A 26053-nucleotide genomic window follows, 5' to 3' on the forward strand; every position below is an offset into this window, starting at 1 on the left:
TTTCAGAGCAGTATCAAAGGTTAAATGTTACACTGGAAATACATTTCCTTTTTTTGCAGCTGTTCACAGGTAATGTCTTTATTTCTTGTCCTTCACCTTTTTCCCCCAGCTTCAAAAAGGTCAAAATTTGCAGATGTGGTTAATCTGCATATCAAAACTGATCTCCGCTGCCTTAAAGTTTTCATTCGAGGACAGAAGGCCAGGATCTCAGAGATCAGTATTGAAGGTATGAAAGAAAGAGTTTTCTGTGTACTAGGTACTCTGGCAGTGCTTTCAATAGGATTTATTAATTGTTTATTATTTCTGCTATACTCTGCTGTATATAGAGTTTTCTAATGAACTTTTTCTAGTCAAATCTTCAATTCATTGTACAACTTGGGGCTTTCGTAATTGTCTAGGTCTGGTTTCCGAGGTCCTGATGAGGAAGAAGGGGATGGAGGTTTCGGCCAAATTGAAGAACATTGTGATTCTGGACTGTAACAAAGAAGCTTTTTACAAAAAGGTACCGACTGCTAGTGCTTATGAATGTTTACCATTGTACTTAAAAAAAAACACACAAAAGAAATGGTCATTGTTTCCCGCATTGATGTTTCTGGTCTTCATTTGTTATGTTTTTGTTTTGTGTCACTTGCTGATCATGTGGCACAGGCAAATCTGAATAACAACTTTTTCTGTGCCACTCTGTTTTTTCTAGGCTGTGTCCATAGCAGATAAGGAAGTGTTTCACTTCCACATGGTAAACTATACAGATGCGACTGAAGGAGATGCCTATCTGGACATGTCTAACGTTGACACTACTGTTACACTAAGTGTGGGCTGCATTCAGGTCATCTTCCTCAACAAGTTTCTCTCATCTATACTGGTAAGAATCACGTTTCTGGGCAGAATTAATCTGTTGCTCTTATCAATTTTTATCACATGTAAAACTGAAGTGGTGTTTTAATTTATTAGATAAGGTAATAATAAAATTATAATTATAAATATAATTATTTACGTTACCTCTGTATATTTCTGCATTCCAACTTGATCTTATTAATTTTTCTCCAAAAATATTTTTCCCCACCCCATCTCCTTACAGGAGTTTGTCAATAACTTCCAGGAGGCTAAAGAGGCACTAACTGAGGTAACAGTTCAGGCTGCAGAAAAAGCAGCATCAGGCGTGAAAGAACTGGCTGAACGGACCACTCGGATCGATCTTGATGTCCACTTCAATGCACCCATCATCTTCCTCCCCCAGTCCTCCTCTTCATCAAATGGCATTGTAGCTGACCTTGGTCTGCTTTCTATCAAAAATCGTTTTGCCAAGCAACCCTGTAAATCAGATGCCAGCATCCCACCTGTTGTGGATATAATGACTGTGAGACTGACTGACCTTAAGATGTTCAGGTCAGTTTCTGTGGGAGGTATTATTTAAAAAATATGCATGCTTGTGTTTGTGATTGATTAGAATTTGCAGTATTCCGACAGACCTTTGTAAATCTATGTTTTTGTTCCTTTCAGAGCCAAATTTAAAAATGAACGTTTTGAAGAAGAGATCCAACTGCTGAAGCCAGTGAGCCTAGACTTGGAAATCCGTAGAAATCTATCTTCCAGCTGGTACCACGAAATACCTGACATAGATATTGGGGTCCATCTAAAGCCCATGAGTGTAAGTATATATATATTCATATATCTTACCTGTTTGTTTGTTTTTTGATTTTTAATCCCACGATTGTGTAGAGGCTTATATTGAGAATTAAAAATAGTTTTATCAAAATCATCTCTCTATGTTCCCAACAGCTGCTCCTATGCCAGAATGACATGATCATTGTCCTGAGGACTCTGAATGAGAACCTGTCAGAGAAGTCTGATGCTGGTCCACCTCCAGCTGCTCTGCCTGCCACTGACCCGTCCTCTGACTCTGTATCCAACAAAGACTCCCAGGAGTCTGGCACCACTGGACCACCCAGCAGTAAGTTGTTGTTGTTGTATATGGTTATGTTTGATATGGTTATGTGTGTTTGGTAGAGCTTTAAATATAGACATATGATTTAACAGCCTGGTCAGATAACTTTTTACCAAAAAAAACAACAGAAAACAAAAAACAGATGAGTTGTTGTTTGACAGGGCATACTTACACAAAACTATGTAGCTAATGAAATCTGAAACATGTTCTCCTTAATTAGTGCACAATTCTGACTAAAATCCAGTAGCTTGTCTTTTAATCCGAACTCTGCGCTCTGATTATGCTGTTAATAGGTAACACAGTGGTGACAGCTGCTGTTGTAGAGACACAGAAAAACAGCAAGCTGAGAAAGAACACACTGAAACTAAACTTCAAGTTTGACTCGCTGACTGTGGTTCTGTACAGCTCCAATGAGGATAAGGTAATGCCAAGTCTGTTACATATGTACAAACATACACAAGTCATAACTACATCATAGAATTAGACTTGTCAGTCTGTATTTTGTGAGGCACGTTTAGTAAAGAAAGTCTGTGTAATTTCTGTTTTTAATAGCAGTTAGAACCACAACGTGAGCTGTCAGGCCCACATCATGACCAGTCACACCCACAACATGAGCCGTCAGACCCACATGATGAGCAGCTGAAGCTAGCAGAATTTACTCTGGGCACCATCTCCACCTCTGTCCACATGTACTCCGACAGCTCCATGAAGGCCTCAGTACAACTTGCTGAATGCCTTCTAGACGACAAGAGGCCAAAAGCCAAAAGTATCACCCCAAGGTACGGCTACCACTTATAAAGCTAGTGACACACACAAAAAAGCCATGTCTTGACGGATCAGTGTAAAGTAAATTATTTTGTGTTCACTCTTTTTTTTCTCATAGTCCTATTTTGTTTTTCTCTAGGATGATGGCAATGTGTCCTGGTGCAGAACAGAACAACATGGTGGAAGTGAGCTATCGTCAAACCCGTGAAGGCACCACTTTAGATACAGTGGTGCAGGATGTGTATCTATGTGCCAGCATGGAATTTCTGCTCACGGTGGCCGATATCTTCCTTAAGGCCACCCAGCAGGGTTTTGCCCAAGTGCCACAACCCAAGAACAGTACTGGTGCTGGCGATAAGAAGAACATTAACTCATCGGTCACATCTAAAGAGTCTGGTGAGTTGACTTTATCAGTTTTAATGTTTTAATCTAGTTAACCGAAATCATGTCAGTTCTCTTAATCGACAAGCTTAAACTGCCAAATTATTCCCATCTTTGTTTTGCCTTATGTTTATAAAACTTTCATTTTTGACTATTTCATTACAATACAACATTTTATAGATGCTTTAAGATAATATAGATGTTATATACATTTATATAGTGAGTCTAGATTATGAGTTTTGTGATTATCAAGTAGGGCTGCTCAATTAATCGAATTTTAATCACGATTACGATCTGGGCTTTCAACGATCATTAAAAATGACTGAGCCGATTATTAGCCCCTCATTTATCCGCGACACCTTAAAGGCCGGTCCGTGAAAATATTGTCGGCCATAAACCGGTCCGTGGCGCAAAAAAGGTTGGAGACCGCTGATTAAGAGGACCCGAGGGAAGCTCGGAAAGCTAAGCAGAAGTTATTTGGAGAGTGACTGCCGTTGGTTGAAAAGAGAGTTTAAAAAAAAAAACTTCAGTGGTGTTGCACACTATTTTATATTATTTTTTTAAAGTCATTGTTAACCCTTTAAAGCCGGTCAGAGCTGCATGCTCCGTTTTGCGTAACTATTTTTAAATCCCTGTAGAACCTGAACCGTGTAAGCTAGCGCAATAATTTGTTTTGCATATGAAACCGGAGGAGTTGTACTTACATCTTATGCCATCAGCTTGTCCTCGGTCACGGTTTCGTTCCACATATAGCTTTGCAAAAATTGCATAAAAAGCGCTTGCAGGAACAAAAACATAATATTCCAGAAACACGCTTTGCCGTTCCTATCAGCTGTTCATAACACTTCCCACAGTGAAATGATGCACATGCTGTTTTCTTTGCAAATTTGCATCATAGGATTGTTTTTTGTTTTTCCTGCAGTATATAAAAATTGCTGTATCTCCAAAATAAAACTATGAAGACACTCAAAATAAATTTCCTGTGGTGGGAAACTATTTTTTGCAACTTTATTGTATTTAAAGTTTTGAGGGATAAACCTCTTAAATTTCTCCAAGTAGAAATATATGTAAACAAAACAAAAGCGATTTTCAATTTTTTTTGTAGTTTATTGCACTTTTTTGCAATTTATGTAATTACTATGGACTTAATGCATACATATTATTAAAATATGGGCTATAACAGTTGTATTGATGTATAGCAACTTGAAATGCTCCCACAAATGGCACTACAGCATGTAAAAAAATAATATAAGCTCTGGTGGACTTGGTTCTATAGTAGGTCTTAAAGGGTTAAATAAATATCGTCAAATAACCGTGATCTCAATTTCAGTGAAAATAATCGTGATTATCATTTTTGCCATAATCGAGCAGCCCTATTATCAAGTTAAACTGGCGTATTCTAATTATTTAACGTGAAGTTTTACTCTAATGCTCTCTGTGCCTCCCAGCTACAGCTACAGCCACGGTAACAAAGACTGAAATGAATGTTGTGGTGCGAAACCCAGAGATTGTATTTGTAGCTGACCTGACTCGTGATGACGCCCCAGCTCTGGTGATGACCACATATTGTGAACTAGTAATGAAAAATGGTGGTGAAGGATCACGGACGACTGCTGTTATCAAGGACCTCAAGGTTTATATTTGGAATGTATTGTGGTAGTCAGAATTGCATGTTCAAAGAATTCAAAATTATGTATCCAGAGGAAAATGTTAATATTCCTTAACACATATTTAAAATTAAATATGATTAGGTTGGGTTTTTTTTTAAACTGATCACTTTTGTTGTAGGTTGTTGCCTGTCCATTCTTAAGACAAAAGAGGAGAAACAATGTGACTACAGTGCTTCAGCCATGTCAGGTGTACTTCGAAAGTACTCAGTCTCCAACCTCCCCTCAGGCTATGGAGGTCACCATCAACGCTCTCTCACTTAAGGTATTTGTTTTGTTAATATTACATGTGGCTGCATATTTTGTTCTTCAAATTGAAATGATTGTGTTTTTGTTGCAGTTCCAGCTTCTTTGTTGTTAGCAAATGAAAGCCTTTTTTTTTTAAATTTGAACTTTTTGGGGTTAAACCACTGCCTTGTATGCATGCTTAATTAAATGAGACAGAAAGTCAATCCCTACATCTGGTTACAGCAGTGTGTTACCTTGGAAATACAGTTTTTTGATAAAAAAACGTTTCAGACTTTTGTTTCCTTGTAATGGATATAATAAGGGGGCATATTATTGTTGCTCTAACAGGACTGTATCTGCACGTGTTGATAAAAATTGTATCAAATGAAAGCAAATTTTAAAAGCAAGAAATTTATTTCTGTCGGGCAGAAACGCTTAACTTTAAGTAGCTTGCCCTACTACGCAGTCATTAGTTAAATATCTGGCGTAGCAACATGTCTCAACATCCAGTATGGGCTAGCTAGCTTAATTCTCAATAGACAGGAGTGTTTAGCTAACTTCTCCATCACTGGCGCAAGCTGGGTTTTTTTTTTGTTTTGTTTTGTTTTTTCCGCCTAATCCTGAACCTAAGTCTTCATCATAGGCCACAATGTCATGCCACTTAGCCATACAGCAATGTGTTTGGTGTGATTTGTCATTCCTGTAGGACCTGATTGACTTGGCTGCTGTTGCTGCTTGCCACGTCTTGTTTACTCTGAGAGCCAGGCTTATGCAAGTAACCTTAAGTTTTATCTCCCATGTGTCTGACTCATGCACAGGTATCTCCAGTCATAATCAACACCGTGATTACTATCCAGTCAGCACTCACTCCAACAGCAGAGACCCCTGAGAAGCTGGACAGCCCTGTTGCTGTGAACCTGTGGGATAAGCAGAGTTGGAAGGAGCTCAAACTCTGGTTCCTAGAAGAAGATGACGATGAAGACACCAAATTAGTGACCTGCTTAATACCACAGGGAGAGTCCCTAAAGGTAATTATTAGCATTTTGGCTGAAATTATAATATGGTAAAGCTGACTGTATGCTGCCATATAATAACTTATGATTTGAATTTGCAAAATAATTGCAGGTGAACATCAGATCAATCTGTGTGACTCTGGAGGCTGGAGTGGGACATCGCACCATCCCCATGCTTCTGGCAAAGTCCTCCTTCAAGGGAGATGTGGAGAACTGGTCCACGCTCATTAACTTATACAGTCAGCTTACCCTAGAGGTAACACAAACCAATAGACATGTGGTTCTTTTAATAAATTGTCTGCTGTTCATAATTTTTTTCTATTTAGTAATGCATTTTATTTTTAGGTTCACTATTATAATGAAGTGATGGGAGTGTGGGAGCCACTGCTGGAGCCCTTAGAAGATGAGACAAGAGATGGTTTCAGACCATGGGTGCTGAAACTGAAGGTACTCATGTATACTTGCATTCTGCATGTATATAGCATTCTTAAAAATAATACTTAAAAATACACATGGTGTGTCTAATACTTTACTGTCCTCTAACCAGATGAAAAAGAAACCTGTGAAGTACACAGAAATGTCAGATGAAGTGGATTCCAATATCCCAGACTACAAGACAGTCATTGTCATCGACAGTAAAGATCAGCTCAACATCACACTTTCCAAATGTGGACTGGCTATGCTGAGTAACCTGGGCACTGTAAGAAGTCTTTCAAAGGCTTGACAGAAAATACCTGTCTAGAGGTGTGTATCGATGTGTGATATGCATGTTTTTGTCCTTCTCCAGGCATTTGCTGAAGCTGCCAAACAGACAGCAGAGTGTTTTCAAAAGGATGAAGCTCCATTTGTAGTCAAAAACCGTCTTGGCCTACCAGTTTCTGTGCGCCACAGTGAGATGTTTTGTCCTGTTGGACAGCAGAGTATCGCTAACACTGTGAAGCTGCAGAATGGCGAATCCCTCGGAATGGACTATTCAACCACAACAGACACTGATCATTTCTCAGCAATGACCTCTTTGAGTGGAAAAGACTATTACATACAGCCTAGTGAGTTATACTTTACTATCACGGTTATGCTGAAAACAGACAGCTATGATATATCTACAGTTATCTCCAACTACACAAAGATAAAACATAAAAATATATGTTTTATGTGTTTTCTTTAAATTTTCTAATTAGCTATTGCTCTATTCTCTAAGAGTATATCTGACGGTGTTTGTTATTATTGTTGTTGTTGTTGTTGTCAGTCACCAAATTTTAAACTTCATGCCAGTCAGAAAGAGCCTGTACGTTCTATTTTCTTTCTTTTTCCAGCTCCAGATGGTCACACCTCAGCCAGTGTGATCCCTTTGATCAAAGTGGGCCGTGGAATGTACAGTGTAATGCACAACAACTCAGGAGTCACTCGTTTCCTGGTCTGTCAGATTTCCTCTGTAGAAGGCAGCAAGTACATCAAGATCCGCTCTCCTTTCCAGGTATGTAGGATGATCATTCCCATCATGTGTATATCATCCCGTGTAATTACAGTGAGCTGTCTCTCAAATTACATTAATTACAAACTCAGTGTAATTAAAGTTACCTTTTTATATAAAAGTCATTTAAAAAAACGTTCTTTTCAAAATGCACTCCAGCTTTTTGTTTGGGGGTAGCTGCTGCTGATATCCATGTTAATAAACATTTTATTAGGTACACCATGCTAGTACCAGGTTGGTCCCTCTGTTTCACTTCATAAATACCTTAATATTGGAACAGATTCAACAAGGTGCTCGAAAGAGTCCTCTAAAATTTTGGTCCATATTGTTTGAGATGATTTGAACTTTGGACATGGCACATTATCCTGGTGGAACTTGCACCCAGTATGGTCTTCTGGTGCTGTGGCCCATCTACTTCAAGGTTTAGCGTGGCTGCATTTAGAGATGCTGTTTGCATATCTTACCTGTATCAAGTTGTCTGAGCTACTGTTGCCTTAAAGCAGTCTGACCATTCTCCTCTGACCTCTGACATCAACAAGGCACCTTTGCCCAGGGAACTTTCTTTTCCACACCTCATCTGTAAACCCTGGAGATGGCTGTGTGGGCAACATTTCACATTTGAAATTTATAAAAAAATATATTAAAAAAAAAAAAAAAAAAAAAAAATATATATATATATATATATATATATATATATATATATATATATATATATATATATATATATATATATATATATATATATAGATACATACATACATACATACATACATACATACATACATACATACATACATACATACGTATGTATGTATGTATGTATATTTTTTTGTCTGTCTCTTCCTCTTACTGTCCTTTTACCAATGTCAGAAATGACTTTGAAACTCTGCTTTGAAGGCCAAAAAACCTTGTTATTATTTAGTTGCATTAAGGGCCCCCCCACTCCTTTCTTTTTGTATTTTGTTTAGACCCTGTACTGCTCTCTGAAGGGAGTGGCATATATTGTGTTAGAGTTTAGAATTGCACCCTCAGAGATCAATGTTCCAGACACTCAACTATCCTTTATTTAATCATTAAATGTAATTTATGACATTTTTGAACAATTTAGTGGCTCCACAGTGAAGTCTTTGTCTCTTAGTTTTTCACTATCAAGCGAAAGATCCTCTTTTCAATCCCGGGAGGAGACACAAATGCCTTTGGGGTTGCATCAGGAAGCATATTCAGTTTAGAAATCTCCTAAATTAAGCCTAGGAAGCTACCCACTGTGGGAACTCCCAATAAGTAGCTTTTAGTATATAAGCCAATATGCCCAGATAGATCTCTCAGATTAAGTTCAAGTGTCAGTAACCAGTAATTTGTTTTTGTTTTTTACTACGCAGCTCATCAATCATTTCTCAATACCATTCAACGTTTTTGAAGGACCAACCCTTCTGGGTACTGCCCTCCCTGCCGAGGAGTTCTGTGTGCCTCTGGACTCGTATAGGTAGGAGCAAATGCTTAAATTGGCCCACATATTTACGCACACAACTTAACTCACTCACTCTCTGTTTTATGTTTCCAGATCTTTTCTGTTTCTGTTCAACAACAAAAAACAATAACCTCTAACCTTTACTGCCCTTACCCTCCAAACAGGTCTGAGCTGAGCCTTCAGCCAGTAATAGAGAGCACAGATGATAGTCAGGGTGAGCAGTATGATTGCTCAGAAGGCTTCAGTTACGAGGACATTAACAACCTGGAGCCTGAGAAACGCCTACAGCAAATCTGCCGTCGCCGTGGAAACCAAGGTGGTGTGATGACCATCAACATTGTGCCATTAAAAGATGCAGTGACGTGCAAGGAGACCGGAGATGTTGGGGAGAATTTTGACGTGCCCTTCGTGCTTCACTTGTGGCCTTCCATCCTGCTACGCAACCTTCTGCCTTACACCATCACCTACAGTCTAAAGGTAGGATGCATGTAATAATCTGTACTCAGCTAGTCCATTAAACGTTGAAAAGTAACATACAAAGTGGGTTTATGTGAGTAAATGTTCAATAAAATAATAGTGTGTGTATTTTACAGCTGTATTTGCTCTGTTTAAAAGTGGGAAGTGTTCTTTGTTATGTAATGCTACCATAGGACCTCAGTCAGAGACCAGCACATTCACATTACTTAGGCATATGTGGATAATACTGCTTTGTGTTGGATGTTTGTACTTTTATCATTAGTTTTTTTTAAAGCAGGGATTGCTCTGCATGACTTTACTTAATTTTGTAACTGTTTAAACATTAAGGCAGACCTTCCCAAAGTGTGGGGCCCGCCCCTTAGGGGGGGCGCAGAGCCATTGCAGGGGGGGCGCGGTATGGGGCGCCTACACAAACGCAAAGCAGGAGATGAAGCATAGCTGAATATGTTTCCAAACCAACTTCATTCTAAGCCAAAGACTAGAAAATATGGTGAAGCATATCTTCCCTTTGGTTTCACCTGCATAAGTGCCGAGGTAGGTCTCCCCTGCAGAATTGGTTTTCCCTGCGTCAGGAGCAGCGCTGGGCTGTTTAAATCATGGACAAACAGAATCCCACATTCTTGATTTTTAGTTCACAAACACTTCTCATAATGACTAACTACTCCTGGCATTTTGGAGATGTTAGCTCTTTATGCAGTAAAGTTACTGAGGGATACAAATAACATCAGGCTGCTCCTGCCAGGATTTATTCCCTGGTTCAAATCACGGACAAACAGTATCCCACAGCTGTTTATGTTTTTAAACCCATTTTGCACAGAGAGGCATTTTTGGAAAAATGTATTGATAGCAATGTTGAATATTAAAACACATAAAATAAAACTACACGTAAAATAATTACACCGTGACGCCTCTGCCTTTCTAAATGGAGGGACAGTAACTGCGTGTGTATGTAAGCGTGTAAAACCTGCAGATTGTCAGATTAACAGTATTTTGTCTCTATCTGCCATTCTGCTATTCATCTCATGTAAACAATAACGTCGCGCACAGCGTGACGTGAATAAAGGCACATACCTTTGACGTTGCATGACGAACTCTGTATTCCTCGTCCACACGTAAACGCAAAAAAGGAGTTTTAAAAAAATCTCAGTTTTCGGTGATTCGAAACGCCGTTTACGTGTGGACGAAACAGCTGCGTGTTCAAAAATACCCGTGTAGGTGTGGACGTAGCATAACAGAGTAAGTAGTTTATTTTATTACTACCTGTAATTTATTGCAGATTACTTGTATTTGCTTAATTGTTTACTAAATGTTTGAGGTGTGAAATAAACCGCAATGAAGCAAAATATGGGTGTGTGTGGTTGGAGGGTGTGTTTGTGCGTGTGCGTGCGCGAACATTTTTCTTGTAAAACAAGGGGGGGCCTAGCAAAAAAAGTTTGGGAACCACTGCATTAAGGTACTGAACCACTGGGACCACTGTGTACAACAGCAAATATCTAGTATGTATTTAACACCTCATTTGTAGACTTCTGTAACATTAAGCTGCAGAAGACTAGTTATATATGACATTTTCAGCTTCCTACATGGTAACTTGAAGTAAATATATTCATTCCATTAATCCAAAATAGGAAAAAAATCTGTTGACTCTATGCAGCAAAAAAACCCAAAAAACAAGCAATAGTTAATAAACCTAGTTTTGTCCAATGCTGGCATTTCTGTTTAGAAATTTTAACTGAAAGATAAGAAAATTCACTCACATTTAGATATTTAAAATGTCTCATTTTATACTTGGAAAAAAATATAGCAAAAATGTGTAATATGGAACTCTGTTATCTTAATTTAAGTAACTGGGGACTTTTTTTTTTCCAACCATTGTATTTTCTTTACAAGTTGGCATGAACTGAAAGCAGCAAGGTAGAAGTTTCAAATGCAGAGACACCTTTTGTTTTCTTCATCCTGTTGCTCAACAGAACAGTGGAATCTCTGCACCTGAGGCTACTTTGGACCCTGGTCACTCTGCTCAGCTTCACACTGGAGTCATCAACCAGTCAAGTCTTGATCTTCGCTTGATTGAGTACTTGGCTCAGGATTGGTCTTCTGTATATAGGTGTGACTTAATCTCTTTTTTTTGTTATTGACACATTTTTTCTATTTATTGTATGCTGATCTTAAATAACATGACAAAAAAATTCTGATGCATAGTTATATTTATAGGAGAGACATGCAGTCTCCATTAAATTGTTTCACATTTCTGATACAAACAAACAATTATTGTCTTGTACAGACTCAACAGTGATCAGGAAGAGATCACCTTCATTGTGTTCAAGTCTCTAAGAGAGGATGCAGACGAAGATGGAGATGCAGTGGAGAGGAAGAGGGCTGAGCTGGATATAGCAGTTCATGTTAAATATGATCTGGGGCAGATGGTGGTTGCTATCCATTCACCGTACTGGATGATAAATAAGACGGACAGGTTGTTGCAGTACAAGGCTGATGACATTCACCGCAAACATCCCATGGACTACAAGATGCCGTTGCTCTTTTCATTCAAGCCTCGGTACTTCTTGCGAAACAATAAGGTATTTATTTTAAGTCAGTCTTACTGAAAGCTCTTTAAAAGAAACATGTTTGATTATTGTTCACAGTGGTCCCAGTGGTTCAGTACATTTATTAGATTAAATTATTTCCTCCCCCAGGTTCGTCTTATGATCTCAGAAAGTGAACTATCTGATGAATTCTCTCTGGACACAGTTGGGAGCCACGGGGATGTGAAATGCAAAGGCAGATTCAAAGATTATCTGGTAAGATTTGAAATTTTATCTCTTTATATAAAAATGTGAAAAAAATATGTAAAGGAAGAGGTTGGCGAAGAAAAAGTGGGATAGTCAGGGATTGGCTCTGAGCCGCTTCTTGTTTGCACTGGAGATGGACAGGTTGACAGATGAGGTCAGGCAGGAGTTGGCGTGGACTGTGATGTTTGCAGATGGCATTTTGATCTACAATGAGAGTAGGGAAGAGGTGGAAGCATGCTATGGAGAGAAGAGGAATGATAGTCAGTGGGAGAAAGACCAAATCCATTTGTGTGGATGAGAGGAAGGCAGGTGGAATGGTGAAAATGTTGAGAGGGAAAGTAGATGAGGGATAGGGTGAGATGGAGGCAGAGGATCCAAAGAGGCAGGTGTATTGGATATGTACTTTTTTTGTATTCATGTAATATGTCTGTCTTATTCTCTGTCTTATTTCAGGTCGGTGTGAAGATCGATGCAAGCAGTTTCAGTCTGACCCGCATTGTGACCTTTGTGCCCTTCTACATGCTGGTCAACAGAACTAAGCACAGTGTGTTCATATGCGAAGACGGGCAAGAAACTTGGACTGAGGCAAAACCAGAAGAGGTCAGAGCCTGTTCAGATTTTTCTCTTTTTGAACAATGCAGGTTAAGGTCTTGGTTTTGGTTTGAGTATATCATAGACACAAGATCCTGGGTATTCTTACATTTAACTTTATAAATAGGTGTGATGTAACAACTGAACATGTGTGCTTATTGATTTCTATAAATTTAATGTGACTAAAGGTTTCTTGTGCATAAAAATGCTTTATTTAAAGATCATGTCTTGATAAAGTTTTAAAATGTATTTACCTACTGATAATCTGACAAGAAGCATTTAGCATATTGTTTTTTTTTTCCTCACATTTAGTCAGCCATCCCTTTCTGGCCTGAGAGTGACACTAAGAAGCTTAAAATTAAAGTAGAAGCTTCCTTATCGCCTCCAGTGACTATCGACTTCAAACGACCAGAGAACTGCTTATTGCTACATCTGGACAACAAAGTAAGCAGAAATGCACATAGTTAATAATATTTGTGTGTGCATATAAGTTTGTTTTTGTTTGTTTGTTTGTTTGTTTTTTTACATAATGTGTAATTGAGGTGATTAACATGATTTTCACACACATGCCTTTTTGTATTACGGCTTTCAGACTGTTGCTTGTTTCTTTTGTGTAGGCGGGTGGGATTATAGTAGACATGAATCTGTCGGAACACTCGGCCACTATTCAATTTTCTGACTACCATGATGGCGCAGCCCCTTTCCTCATCATCAACCACACTAAAAATCTGACTCTTCAGTTCCATCAGAGGTGAGAGAACCAAGGGGCACAGTTAAAAGGAAATATAGAAAATGTTTTAGGTTTGTTTTTTTTTTAGGTTTCACTAACAGCAATTGTTTGCAGAAAAGTTGGTGTTTTCCATTCAGACCATTTGCAACCATAACAGCTTACTAGTGAACAAAGCAATCACAACGTGGGTATTTGTTGAGCACTATCTTTGCAACTGATTTCACTCAGCTACAGCCAAAAACCTCCATCAACCATTTGTCAACCGGTTGTCCTTAGCAACTAGGGGTTGCCAGAGGGTTGCAAACTGGCCTCTAGGCCCCTGTCACTGAGGTTTAAACTGTTTTTATGAAATTCTGTTTCCTAGGGACTTTCAGTGTTTAGTTAAAGTGTTTTTTTTTAAAAATATTCTGTCATACTGTTTGTTAGCATTAGTGTAGATCTTTGGTGTTGTCTGTAACTGTGTTTTTGAAATACTTTCAAAATGCAAAATGTTTCTTTTCAGTTAGATTTTTTGTGTGTGCCACATTCACCCTAATATTAGGTGCTCTATCCAGAAGTAGGATATTTTTGTGGCAAATGTACTTATAAAACCTTTTCTTAGTGTTCTAGTTATTTCTGTGTCTTGTTTTTATCCGTTTTATGAACAGCAGCCATTAATTTTACAGGTTTCGTCACGCAAAACATTTCCATTTCCATGTTTTATTGACATGTGTCTTTGCATATTTGTTGAGTAACAATATTGTTCTTCTGTTCCAGTTGCCTCAAACAGTTAAGTTAATAATAATTGCCTGTGATTATTTTTGCTGATAGCAGTTTGTTTGTGTGTTGTGGGTCATGCAGTGTCTGGACAGAATCCTCGTGGGTGGCTGACGAGATACTTGACCTCTCCTTCTCAGTGGAGGAGGACAGGTAGAAAATATGAAAAAGGGAAACTCCTCTGACAAACTCTGAACTCAAAATAAAGATAGAAATGAGGAACAGGAATTACAAAAGAGAACCATCAGTGTAGTTACATTGTCATCACCAGAGAAAAGTTATTTCCTATAGGAAGTAATCAGTCTAGTAAACTTTGACAAAGGTAAAAGAAAAACAATTTAAACACACATCAGTACATTTGGTTATTTAAACTGCACTATGAGTAACGCATGGGTGGTTTCATATTAGCTCCCACAGGATCATCTAAGCTTTGCCTAAAAAAATCCAGTGGAAAGAGTTTAGCAAAACCTCAAGTCTGTCATTAGTTAAAAAAATAGAAGAAGGTAGGGGTGTTTTTAGACATTTTTCTAACATCATTTTTTGAAGGCTAGATTTAAAATGCCATCGTCTAGAAAAATAATTGAGCTAGATCTTTGAAAAATTTCGGACTCATTATCTGGTACCGTGGCTCTTTGCATGTTGACTTGTAGGAGCATAGCTCAGGTTAACATAGAATGATGAATACCTGATGTTCCAAAAATATTTAGGTGTCTGATCTCTGGCAGCAGATTTCGAGACCTATAGAAACCACAGTTTTGTAGGTGTGGGACTTCAAATTTCTTTATAGCTTCTCTTATACAATTCACATAAGTAAGTAAAACAGTGGGTATATAAAAAAATGAAAGAGGGAATGTGGGCGAAGCCAAGAGGAAGGATCAAGTATATCACGAAGATGTCTCCAATCATTAACCAGAGTTAACTAAATATGCAAACGATGCAGCAGCTAATCATGGTTTGTTCTCGATGTTACATTAATGGTTCATTTGAGTGCAGAGTGTGGTCAGATGGATGAGTGTAGATAAACCGAAGTATAAAAAAGATCCTTTGAGCTCTGATTCTAGTTTGCCTCTGTACTCTGCTCCCTTAACTAAAGTTATATTAGTTGTATTTAGGAATCACTGTACTTTCAATATTTCCTTTTAGTGTATATCATGGCCTACTTCTGCCATATTCAAACTCTGTTTTTTAAGTACAGTGGAACCCCGACTTACGAAATTAATTCGTTCCCAAGGGTAAGTCGTAGGTCAAAAATTTTCGTAAGTCGAAGCACCCATTGCGCCTTTTGAGTGAGGCGATGCTGAACGATAGGCTAATTGCTAACTAGAACAACAATACGTCATTCAAGTGGAACAGCGAAGCGCAAGTACAGAAGCCAAGGGGTTGTCACATGATTCGGAAGGCATTGTGGGCATTGTAGGCTCAGCCAATCAGAGCCAGCGGATTTCGTAACACGGGCAGAAATATTGCCATTCAGTGCCTTCGTAACTTGAATTTTTCGTGGAACGGGGTATTCGTAAGTCGGGGTTCCACTGTACATAACATAATGCCACTGACTGTCACAGTTTCAGTTTTCTATTTATAAAAGACCTACACCATTACCCAGTTTTTTTTTTTTACTGATCTACCGGAAATTTACACAGATCTAAAGGAGCAGAATACAAATCTTAAGCCATTTACTCAGTGTTGCTTTCATCTGTGTTATGATCTTATAGAAAAATGTGAATGCTGCTGACTGGATGGGATTCCTCCAAAGGAATCACACCACCTGCTTCTTCCTGTAGTGCTGTCGACTAGTGCTTTTTATACCCTTTTGTAGATTCCAGCTTCGCCACTTCTTCCTTCAGTCTTCATTTTATGATCCATTGAATATTTGTTTCAGAATCCTCACTAATATGTGAACGTGCATATTTGAGCCTTTTATTTCCAGGAATTTGGGGACCTCTGGGTGACATATTTCTGTCTTTTGATGAAAATTGCTGCTGCAGGCTGAGAGACAACTCAGAGAAAATGATTGCTGGCATGGTCCTTGATTGTGGTGGAGGGGCTCTGTTGTATTTTCAAAGTCAATAATTGTTTTGCTTTGTTTCATTTTTGGTAGCTTTAACTCATGTTGCTGATACATACGGCATGTGTCTGTCTTGGTGGGTTTGTGTACATGCAGCTCTCAGAAAAAGGCGGAGCATGAGGAGCTGGAGGCTGGGAAAGCTGTGTACTACACCTGGACTGAGCCCACTGGGTCACGAGCGCTCTCCTGGAAATGCAGCACTTACTCTGGGACACTAAAGAGTGAAGAGGTACTGCACGTGTCAGAATAATAACTGTCTGAATAATAATGTTTATCAGTAATCCTTTTTCCCCCCAAAAACAAATATCTTACATTTCCCAAATAAAATCAGTTTCTGCTGAACGTATTTTTTAAAAAAAGCAGTATTTGCTGTCTTAGGTATAAATTTGATTAGGCTGGCTTTACTTTAAGATTTGCATATTAAAAGTCTATCATAGGTTCATTCATAAATGAAATCCTGAGGGGGAAAAAAGGCTGTACTGTTTGCGAAAGCAGGTAATTATGAGCTTACTGAATGTGAACCTGCTGGTTTTTAGATACCCTGTGACTGCTGAGACTTTTTGCACCTATTCATGTACTTCACACCTTACAGTAACCCGTGAATATATATAGATAATAAAAAGTAGTAAAGTAGTATCACCTTTGCAAATTCATTGTTAATAACTGTAAATATGTTATTGGTGGTGATGAATCGTTCATAAATTTGATTACCTTTAGTTTAAAACTGTATAGATACAGATCATGTAAATCTGGATCATCCATCCATCCATCTTCTTCCGCTTTATCCGGGGCCGGGTCCCGGGGGCAGCAGCCTAAGCAAAGAGGCCCAGACCTCCCTCTCCCCAGCCACCTCCTCCAGCTTATCCGGGGGAATACCAAGGCGTTCCCAGGCCAGCCGAGAGATATAATCTCTCCAGCGTGTCCTGGGTCTGCCCCGGGGCCTTCTCCTGGTGGGACATGCCCGGAACACCTCGCCCAGGAGGCATCCATGTCAGATGGCCGAACCACCTCAGCTGGCTCCTTTCGATGGAAGAGTATCTAAATAAAGATTAAAGATACTGAAGTTTATACGCTTTGTCTTTTAGGACCTGCGAGAGGACGTAAACAAGGAGGGCAAACTTTTTGTGATTTCCTTTTATGAAGGTAAAGTTGAATGATCTAAAATCTGCCAGTGCTTAATTGTTGCCATATTGTAGTAATATAATCTCTAGAACTGTTAAAAAATATATATATATTAAAAAAACACAGTTTTCTGGCAGGATGTTGGCGTTATGAACTGCAAGTCTGACTCATTTCTAAGGTTTTATTTATCCCTGATTCATTTTGTAATGGTAATGAACAACAACTTTCCTTTGGGTTACAAAAGAAATGTGTGTTATTTATTTTATTTATCTGTTCTAAGGTCTCCAGCGTGTTGTGCTGTTCACTGAGGAGCGACGGGTCTTCAAGATGCTCTGTGACAATGAGAAGGTGCAGGTTGCTCAACAGGAAATCATCCTGACACTACGGCATGTGGGCCTATCGCTGGTGAACAACAGCACCAACCAAGAGGTTGCCTTCATTGGGATCACAAGGTGCTGCGCTTTTGTGTTTGCTTAATAAATAGTTAAAGTAGAATTAAAGTAAACTCTAATTTGCAGGTGCCATGTAGCCCATCTGTTTCAAGCCTTGTTCTGCACTCAGAAATGTTCATCTGCAGATCTTGGTTAAATCAAGTGCTTATTGGAGTTATTCCTGCCTTTTTATGAGGTGGAAGGAGTCGATCATTCTGCTCCTGCCTCTGGGATTAACAAGACATTTTATATTTTCAGTTGTTTTTTGTTTTGTTTGTTTTTTCAAGACCATTCTCTGAAAAACCTAGAGATGGTTTCGTGGGAAAGTCCAAGTAGATCAGCAGTGTGGCACCATCTGACAACAATAATCACTTAAATCCTGTGTTTTTTATTTTGATGCTAGGTGTGAAATGCAGCAGGTCGTTATGACCATCTCTACACTCCTAAAATTTATTTATTTATTTTAAAAGCGCCTTTTGATGTACACATTAGATAGCTGGTTTAACGAGCAGTTCAACAGGTGTACCTAACAAAGTGAGTGTATAAATTTTTATCTATAAATTATGTTTTCTTGCTTAACTAATCTGAGACTTTCATCTCTTTCCTCTTTTATTTAAGCTCTGATGTTGTGTGGGAATTCAAACCTAAGAAGAAGAGTCGATGGAAGCCTCTGACCATTAAAGAAGCTGAAATTATGGAGGACAAGTTCAAAGACTACCAGGAATCTGGGGCCGTAGACAAGGCAATTTTCGATCTGGAAAACGGCTTTCAGGTTAAATATTGCAATTAGTTTTATTCTGTCATATGAAAATGGTGGATAAAAGCAAATGAAAATAGTTGGTTTTAGATTATCCACATAGCATGTAAACTCGTTCATAAAACTGGATTTGAAATTGCACATGATAATGGGATAATTATCATTACTGTTGAATTTTTTTTGTCATTGTCTCCCAGGTGTTCTTTAATCCCACTGGCCAGGACATGCAGATAATGAAGCCATGTGATGCTCCTCTTAGGAGGCACTTCTTGCCGGGTGTGAAGGTGGAGTACAGCATTTCACCACGACAGAGCGCCTATCGTATCCAAGTTCACCGGATACAGGTGAAAAATTTTTATTCAATTTACAATAATTATTGAAAAAGAAGATCAAGCAAGTTAGCTAAAGGCTTTTCTTAATTGCCTTTTCGTAGCTGTGTAGCTCTGTTTGGTCTGTGCACTAAACAGACCTGTGTCCTTTCCTTCTACAGATCCAGAATCAGCTACCTGGGGCCATCTTCCCTTACGTTTTTTACCCCGTGAAACTGCCAAAGTCTGTCGCCATGGAGACAGGTCTGTTAATGCAGGTTTTTTGTTATCTGTTTATTTACAATAATAGACTATTTTAGCTCTTTCGTCTTTATTATCATACTCTATACATATTTTTCCACAGAACCCAAACCTCTAACTGATATCAGCATTGTTACCCGAGCAGCGGGGCACTCTGACATCTCACGCATCAAGTAATTGTTTTTCTTTTCTCACTGTCTCCTCAAATTATGTTTTTCTAGCTGATATTCATTGTTATTGTATATGGAGGCCAGGATCATGATCTACCTGGTAGATTATGATCTACCAGACAAATAAATGTATTATTTGTCCTTTTTAAGACCAATAATATATTTGGGTGAGCTGAAATCTTACAATTCTCTGTTAACCGAAAGTTTAACTCCTGAAATTTGCTCTCATTTATACTCGTCTAAGTCCTGATTTCTGTTCGCCTCAGGTACTTTGTGGTTTTAATTCAGGAGATGGATCTAAAACTTGATCTGGGCTTCCTGTACGCCATCCTGGAGCTGTTCTCCCTAGAGAACGACAGCATAACGAGCGCAGAACAGGAGGTCGGCTACACGCATTGACACACACAACGTTACCTTTCTGTTCAGAATGCGTTATGATTATTCAGTTAGTCAGTAATTCAGTTAACTCAACAGCTGTTGTGCCTTTCTCCTGATGCTCCAGGTGGAACTGTTTGAAAAGGACATAATGAACATAAAGACAGAACTGAACCATGTCTCTGCTGCTGACAAATCTCCCATCAGCCTCTACGAGTACTTCCACATTTCCCCCATTAAGGTGTGTGCGAATGCAGTTTCTGTCAAACAAATAGTGTCTGAACTGATCTCTGCGATTTCTCCGTTGCCATAGTAACGCCTGCTGATGTTTTTGTGCTTTTTGTCAGCTGCACCTGAGTTTCTCTCTGAGCACAGGCGGAGAGGATGGCTTGAAGCAGAAGAGAGATTCGGAACTGATCCCTGTGCAGTCGCTAAATCTGTTGCTAAAGAGTATCGGCGCGACGCTCACTGATGTGCAGGATGTTGTCTTCAAGTATGAATACAGAAAAAGGCTCAAATACACAGCATGCATGTGCCATCCATTAGCATTAAATTACTTCCATGTGACTTGTTCTTGGTGATTCCAACCCTGCTTCTTGGCTGAATGTGACATTTATTTCAGGCTGGCCTTTTTTGAATTGACCTACCAGTTCTACACCACTCAGCAGCTCCAGTGGGAGGTCCTCAGACATTATTCTAAGCAGGTAATACATACAAGCACAATGAAACCAGACAAGTGACAATTTGTCTTGTCTTCTTTTGTTTTGATATTTTGATTTTCCACCTATGTGTATCTCAAGGCTATTAAGCAGATGTATGTGCTGGTGCTGGGCCTCGATGTTCTTGGAAACCCATTTGGACTGATCAGAGGATTGTCAGAAGGGGTGGAGGCTTTCTTTTATGAGCCCTATCAGGTAATGATATCCAATAAAATTATTGACAAGTTCAACTGGGTCTTTTAGCTTTGAAGTGCGTTATAAAACCTGTTGAATAGTTACGTTGTGTAATTTAGAAAATATGGCCACATTGGATTCAGGTTAACATTCACAATAACTGTTCTTTTTTTCTTCTTCTAGGGAGCCATCCAGGGCCCTGAGGAGTTTGTTGAAGGAATGGCTCTTGGGGTTAAGGCGCTGGTGGGAGGAGCTGTAGGTAAGCATGAAATGGTGTTAAAGGGGTAATACAGAGTCAGCCTTAGCTCAACAGGATCAGGTCAAAACTGCTAAATAATCACTGGAATTTCTAATTCAAAAATTAATTATGTTTAATTTATCTTTTATTTTAAATTTAAGTACAGTGTTGTGCAAAAGTCTTGCACTCATTTCTTTGTATTTTGAAATACAGTATGTACAGCAAAAACAGTTTTTACAATTCTTTATCACATCCTGAACTCTCTTACTCAGCTTCCTTGTCTTCAGGAATAGTTCTCCAGGCTTCTAGAAGGACATTCAAAGCTCTTCCTTAGATGCTGGTTGTCTTTTGTTCTGTTTTCTGTAAAGATGATCCCACACTGCTTCACTTATGTTGAGTCTGAGCACTGCTTCACCTAAGTGGAGGCATGCCTTTTAGACCTGCAACTTCTTTCTTTGTCCCTCCCAACTGTCCAGTTTCCTTCACTTGTTTTCAGCTATTTTATGTCTGTCAAACTGTGTTATCATTGCCATGTTTCATAGATTGAGCAAATCATTTGCTTTTTGTGAGAGGCTGCTGGTAACAAACTGGTTAAAAATAAAATTTAATTGAAAGTGTCCATAATGTGTAGAAACAATAATGATTCATCCCTTTAGCCTGGTGTCATTATATGCTTGACATCAGTGTTAAGAAGTTTATCAGATGTTAAAAATAATCCTGTGAAAATAATGTGAAACTAGATTGAAAATGAGTTAAAAAGCAGTAAATGTCCAACAAAAAACTTAATAAAGCTCGGAGAATTATTGCTCATCACCACATGAAAAAAATAAATAAAAAGAAATGAAGGTCGTTAAAGAGTTTGTACAGCCCTGCACGCTGTCCTCACTTTATCTGCTGTCATTATACACGTTGATTGACTGGGATGGGTTCATGGCTGCTATATAGGGCTGTAATTTGAACAGTGTAATAACTGAGCATTTGTCGTTTTACTGCATGTGTTTTTAATATAGTGTTATATCTGTTAAATTTCAGCATTATATTGCCTTTAACAGTGAACTGTGGCTGTTTCATTACACATCTGAGACTTTTTAGCACCATGTTGGAGCCCTTAAGATTTCAGATTTTCACTGACACAATTTTGACATGAACATTTAAGATATATTAAAAAATATTCTCAGGTAAGAAATCATGTTTGTTATTCAGGCGGTATTGCAGGTGCAGCCTCCAGGATAACAGGTGCCATGGCAAAGGGTGTCGCAGCGATGACAATGGATGAAGAGTACCAGCAGAAGAGACGAGAAGCTATGAACAAACAGCCCAGCGGTCTGAGAGAGGGGCTGACCAGGGGTGGAAAAGGACTGGTGTCTGTATGTAAAACTGTTTGGTTTTTAAGTTGCTCCTCTCTGTTTATCAGCAGGAAACACGCAGTTAATGCAGGATGTAGGAAGTAGTAAGACTAGCAACAACAACACTGCAAACTAGTCTGAAAGAAAATGCACGGCTGTAATGAGTCATTTATTCTGCAGTGTTATCTTCCTTTTCCCACAGGGATTTGTCAGTGGGATCACAGGGATCGTTACCAAACCTATTAAAGGTAAGATGAGTCTGACCACAAGTATAAACATGTTAGTCCAATAAAATAAGGGCATAAAAAAACTACGTGTTCTGTTAGTGTGTTTCCATTGAACACTTGACATTTGGCCGTGAAGATCTTTGAACTTAAGCTGCAGTGTTTGTGTTATTATGCAGGGGCCCAGAAAGAGGGGGCAGCGGGCTTTTTTAAAGGTGTTGGAAAAGGTTTGGTTGGTGCAGTAGCTCGACCAACAGGAGGCATTATTGACATGGCCAGCAGCACTTTCCAAGGGATCAAGAGGTACAGTTATTTCTGTCTGTGCTATGTGATTGTGCACTTGCCGCATCAGTGTGTAATCAGATAGGTCCTGTTTGAATTTGTTTATGCCCTGAGTTGTGTGAAGGTGTGCGTTTCCAAATGCAAATATCTCGATATAGGGCAGCAGAGACTTCACAAGATGTTCAGTCTCTACGTCCTCCTCGCTTCATCCACGAGGATGGTGTCATACGACCATATAAGGAGCTGGAAGGCCTCGGCAGTCAGATGCTTCAGGTAAGACAAAAAACCCCTCTCCATCATCACCTTTTTACAGTCATTCCCAGTTTTTACAAAGATGGAAAACTCTGTTAACAATATTGCATTCATGTCATTTAATTTTTAAAGTTGTTTTATCTTTACTGTGATGTGGTGTCATTATCTTTGCATTTCAAACTTATTTGACTGATTTTCTTAGCTGTGTTGGATGCCCTAAATCAGGGGTCGGCAACCTGTGGCTCCGGAGCCGCACGCGGCTCTTTAGTCCTTATAGTGCGGCTCCGTGTGGTTTGGGAAAATAAATTAGAAGTATTTAGCTGAAGTGTATTTTATTTATGTTAGTTCTTTTTTAACTTGTAGTTCTAAATCGGAAGATTATTGTAATAATGAAATATAAAAATAAAATTATATTCTATTATTTTTTTCATCGCTTAAAATAAGCGTCACACTCGCGGAAGCTGGTGTACCCGCCGAAACACCATTCATTTATTGAGACTTTCAACCGAGGCCAATTATGGATCTTCGGATCCACATCAGCAGCTCCACCGTGAACTATGTTAAAAACAAACACTGCTCACGCCTCACAGATGACAGCTTACAGTCCTGCGTAAAGATGAAAGTGACTTCATACAGCCCCGATTTGCAGACGCTGTGCGTAGAGGTTCAGGAGCAGAAGTCCCATTGTAAACATATCACGGCAGACCCGACGATGTTTCCATGAACACGCTTTTCAGCATCTCTTTATTGACCACTTTTCACACACGGTCGACGTTAAGGCGGCGAGGCGTGATTGCGGGTGCCGCTCAGGTGCGTCCGCCTCCCCTGCAGCGGCGCTGCAGACCACGCCCCGCCACACACATTAACCAGGTAAAATACATATTTAGGCGGAATTTTGTAATTATCTACTTTTCATTTTTAGCAGCATAGTGCTTTTTTCCAATTATTTTTTTTAAAAGTCAGGTCAAGGCTCCAAAAGCCCAAAGGCGATATAAGGGTGGCGGCTCACAACAGTTTTTGTTTGCTGGATCATTTTAGTTCAGCAGGGTGTCTTTCCTTTTGTTATATTTCTTTAAGAGTTTAAAATGTGTTATTTACATAAATAAAATGTAATTTTCTCTGTAGCACTTCATGGATTTCATAAGCAACACACCTTAGTTGTTCACACAAAGCATAAAGGTAAAAAAACAATATATACAGTGTTATCTTCTTTTTAGATGTTAAAAAGTATTTGCGGCTCCCAGTGTTTTGTTTTGCGTGGAAACCGGGTCCAAATGGCTCTTTGGGTCTTAAAGGTTGCTGACCCCTGCCCTAAATGGTTGCCTTTGTTGTTTGGGGAAGTTTTACTACTCCTGTAGGAATAGGTTTGGCAGTCTCTGGACAAATTACATATTTGTTTAATTTTTGAAGTAAAAAGAAGTCAATACAATCCAGTGGGTAAAAAATGAGCAGCCCCTCATTCCCACTTGATTCACTTTTATGTCTTGAGTGAGTCATTCGTCAGTGTTGTGAAAAACTCTTCTTCTGGCAGAGGATGCGATATTGATGCTAAGTGATACTTCATTAATGGTAGAAAGGTTTCAGCTACCGTGTTCCCAGTGTTCAGATGCCATTAAGAAATGAGAGGTCAATGCAAGACTGGCAACCAGGAAAGCAATCAGAGACAAATCTGTTCAACACGATGGTTAAGCTGCCAGACTGCAGAATAGCTTACAAACTGAGGCTGGTCCATGTGCATCATTAATGCATATGAGGATGTCCATGCAAGTTTTCAGAAGGAACCTTTATCAGCAACTTTGTTACAAATGTGAACACTACAGATGGATAGAATTAAAAATGTCTCTTTTTTTATATCACTAAGTTATGGTTAAAAGGAAGCGGCATTGGTTAAATCTTGTAATCTGCAAGGAAGAATAAAAGGGTACAGGAAATTTTAAAAAAAGATTATATTTGCTGTATTTCACACCAGAAATCAACAGAATGTCTGCATATAATCCAAATATATCATGTTTTCCATATTTTCACATTTCAGAGCAGCTTACATGTGTTTCAGGTCTGATATTTATCTAACCTTTTGTTGACGTTGTCTAGCTGTGAGTTGGATAGAGTGGGTTGAAGTTTCACATTGTGTTTAATAGTAAAAATCCTAATTTCCCTAAAATTTACAGAAAGGTGATAAATTAAAGCAGCCTACAAGAGAGGCCAGATAACTTCAGTGGACAAATTGGTGCTTTTTTATAAAGATTCTGCAAAATTTAAAGCTGAAAAAAGAGTTTTAAATCTTGTCATATGATTCACATCATTGCCAGTCTGCTCCATGTTGACTGTCTCATCTTTGTGTTTCTAACTTCATCTTCATTCAAGACTTTCTTCAGTTTGTCACCTTTCTGTCTTACCAGCTTAGGTTTGCGTGTGTGTAGTAATGTGTTAGTAACTGAGTTGTTCCTTCAGCTTAAATTAGGACCAGGCCATATAGAGTAATAGTTCTATAAATCAGAGTAGGTTCTTCAGTTTTATGTTTATGCTTTTGTTAAAAAGAGGAAATGCTTATCACAGTCTAAGCTGGGAGGGATTCTGATCTGTTTAAACTGATAGTCTGGCAAATTTAATCTTTTTAGGTCCACCATAATTATCTTATCTGCTCAAACAATAATTAAGCCATTGCATTAGGGCTTTGTGATCCAGTTTACAGCCATTTACATTTTTATAGATCCAAGAGCATTTAATGCTTGTTAGTCTTTTCAGGTCAGATATAATATTTTAAAATTGTTTGTAAATGACTTCTATTGTGTGAAACTTTCGATGACTCACAAATGCGTGCTTCAGTTCACACACATACAAAGTAATTTGGCCTCAAGTAAAATTAGTTTAATTTACAGACACATTTTTTTTAAGTTCAGCTTCACAAATCTGATCATTTTCTCTTTTAAAAAACTTTCTGTCCGTTCAAATGTCTAAAACTACACAAAAAAAACCTTTCACTTACCTGCAAAGCCTTTAGTGCACTTTGCACTGTGTTCAAGTCCCACTGGAAAACTAGGACATCTC

At 38.8% G+C, this 26053-nt stretch overlaps 1 protein-coding gene across 5 annotated transcripts in view; it reads left to right on the forward strand.

The window, feature by feature from the left end:
• The window catches only part of vps13a (vacuolar protein sorting 13 homolog A), a 43353-nt gene that overhangs the window by 13165 nt on the left and 4135 nt on the right, over positions 1 to 26053 (forward strand). For 2 of the 5 annotated variants that reach the window (XM_085425654.1, XM_085425658.1), the window contains exons 30-72: positions 110 to 226; positions 399 to 502; positions 695 to 862; positions 1079 to 1386; positions 1501 to 1648; positions 1780 to 1951; positions 2239 to 2366; positions 2498 to 2724; positions 2850 to 3106; positions 4540 to 4724; positions 4880 to 5023; positions 5805 to 6014; positions 6112 to 6255; positions 6345 to 6446; positions 6547 to 6699; positions 6787 to 7045; positions 7313 to 7473; positions 8850 to 8953; positions 9103 to 9415; positions 11383 to 11519; positions 11697 to 11991; positions 12109 to 12213; positions 12658 to 12804; positions 13108 to 13239; positions 13413 to 13546; positions 14366 to 14434; positions 16443 to 16575; positions 17432 to 17489; positions 17749 to 17920; positions 18518 to 18671; positions 18854 to 19000; positions 19147 to 19228; positions 19329 to 19398; positions 19662 to 19776; positions 19898 to 20011; positions 20118 to 20263; positions 20393 to 20474; positions 20571 to 20684; positions 20847 to 20922; positions 22105 to 22268; positions 22450 to 22495; positions 22651 to 22774; positions 22912 to 23026. In XM_085425654.1, the coding sequence (XP_085281780.1) occupies positions 110 to 226; positions 399 to 502; positions 695 to 862; positions 1079 to 1386; positions 1501 to 1648; positions 1780 to 1951; positions 2239 to 2366; positions 2498 to 2724; positions 2850 to 3106; positions 4540 to 4724; positions 4880 to 5023; positions 5805 to 6014; positions 6112 to 6255; positions 6345 to 6446; positions 6547 to 6699; positions 6787 to 7045; positions 7313 to 7473; positions 8850 to 8953; positions 9103 to 9415; positions 11383 to 11519; positions 11697 to 11991; positions 12109 to 12213; positions 12658 to 12804; positions 13108 to 13239; positions 13413 to 13546; positions 14366 to 14434; positions 16443 to 16575; positions 17432 to 17489; positions 17749 to 17920; positions 18518 to 18671; positions 18854 to 19000; positions 19147 to 19228; positions 19329 to 19398; positions 19662 to 19776; positions 19898 to 20011; positions 20118 to 20263; positions 20393 to 20474; positions 20571 to 20684; positions 20847 to 20922; positions 22105 to 22268; positions 22450 to 22495; positions 22651 to 22774; positions 22912 to 23026 (6335 nt within the window). The remainder of the gene's footprint in view (positions 1 to 109; positions 227 to 398; positions 503 to 694; positions 863 to 1078; positions 1387 to 1500; positions 1649 to 1779; positions 1952 to 2238; positions 2367 to 2497; positions 2725 to 2849; positions 3107 to 4539; positions 4725 to 4879; positions 5024 to 5804; positions 6015 to 6111; positions 6256 to 6344; positions 6447 to 6546; positions 6700 to 6786; positions 7046 to 7312; positions 7474 to 8849; positions 8954 to 9102; positions 9416 to 11382; positions 11520 to 11696; positions 11992 to 12108; positions 12214 to 12657; positions 12805 to 13107; positions 13240 to 13412; positions 13547 to 14365; positions 14435 to 16442; positions 16576 to 17431; positions 17490 to 17748; positions 17921 to 18517; positions 18672 to 18853; positions 19001 to 19146; positions 19229 to 19328; positions 19399 to 19661; positions 19777 to 19897; positions 20012 to 20117; positions 20264 to 20392; positions 20475 to 20570; positions 20685 to 20846; positions 20923 to 22104; positions 22269 to 22449; positions 22496 to 22650; positions 22775 to 22911; positions 23027 to 26053) is intronic. The other 3 variants (XM_085425656.1, XM_085425655.1, XM_085425657.1) reach the window with 3 other exon arrangements.

This window comes from Rhamphochromis longiceps, linkage group LG12 (genome assembly GCF_057381845.1).
Source record: "Rhamphochromis longiceps isolate RC_006_pf linkage group LG12, R_longiceps_female_GT1.1, whole genome shotgun sequence".
Taxonomy (NCBI): Eukaryota; Metazoa; Chordata; class Actinopteri; order Cichliformes; family Cichlidae; genus Rhamphochromis; species Rhamphochromis longiceps.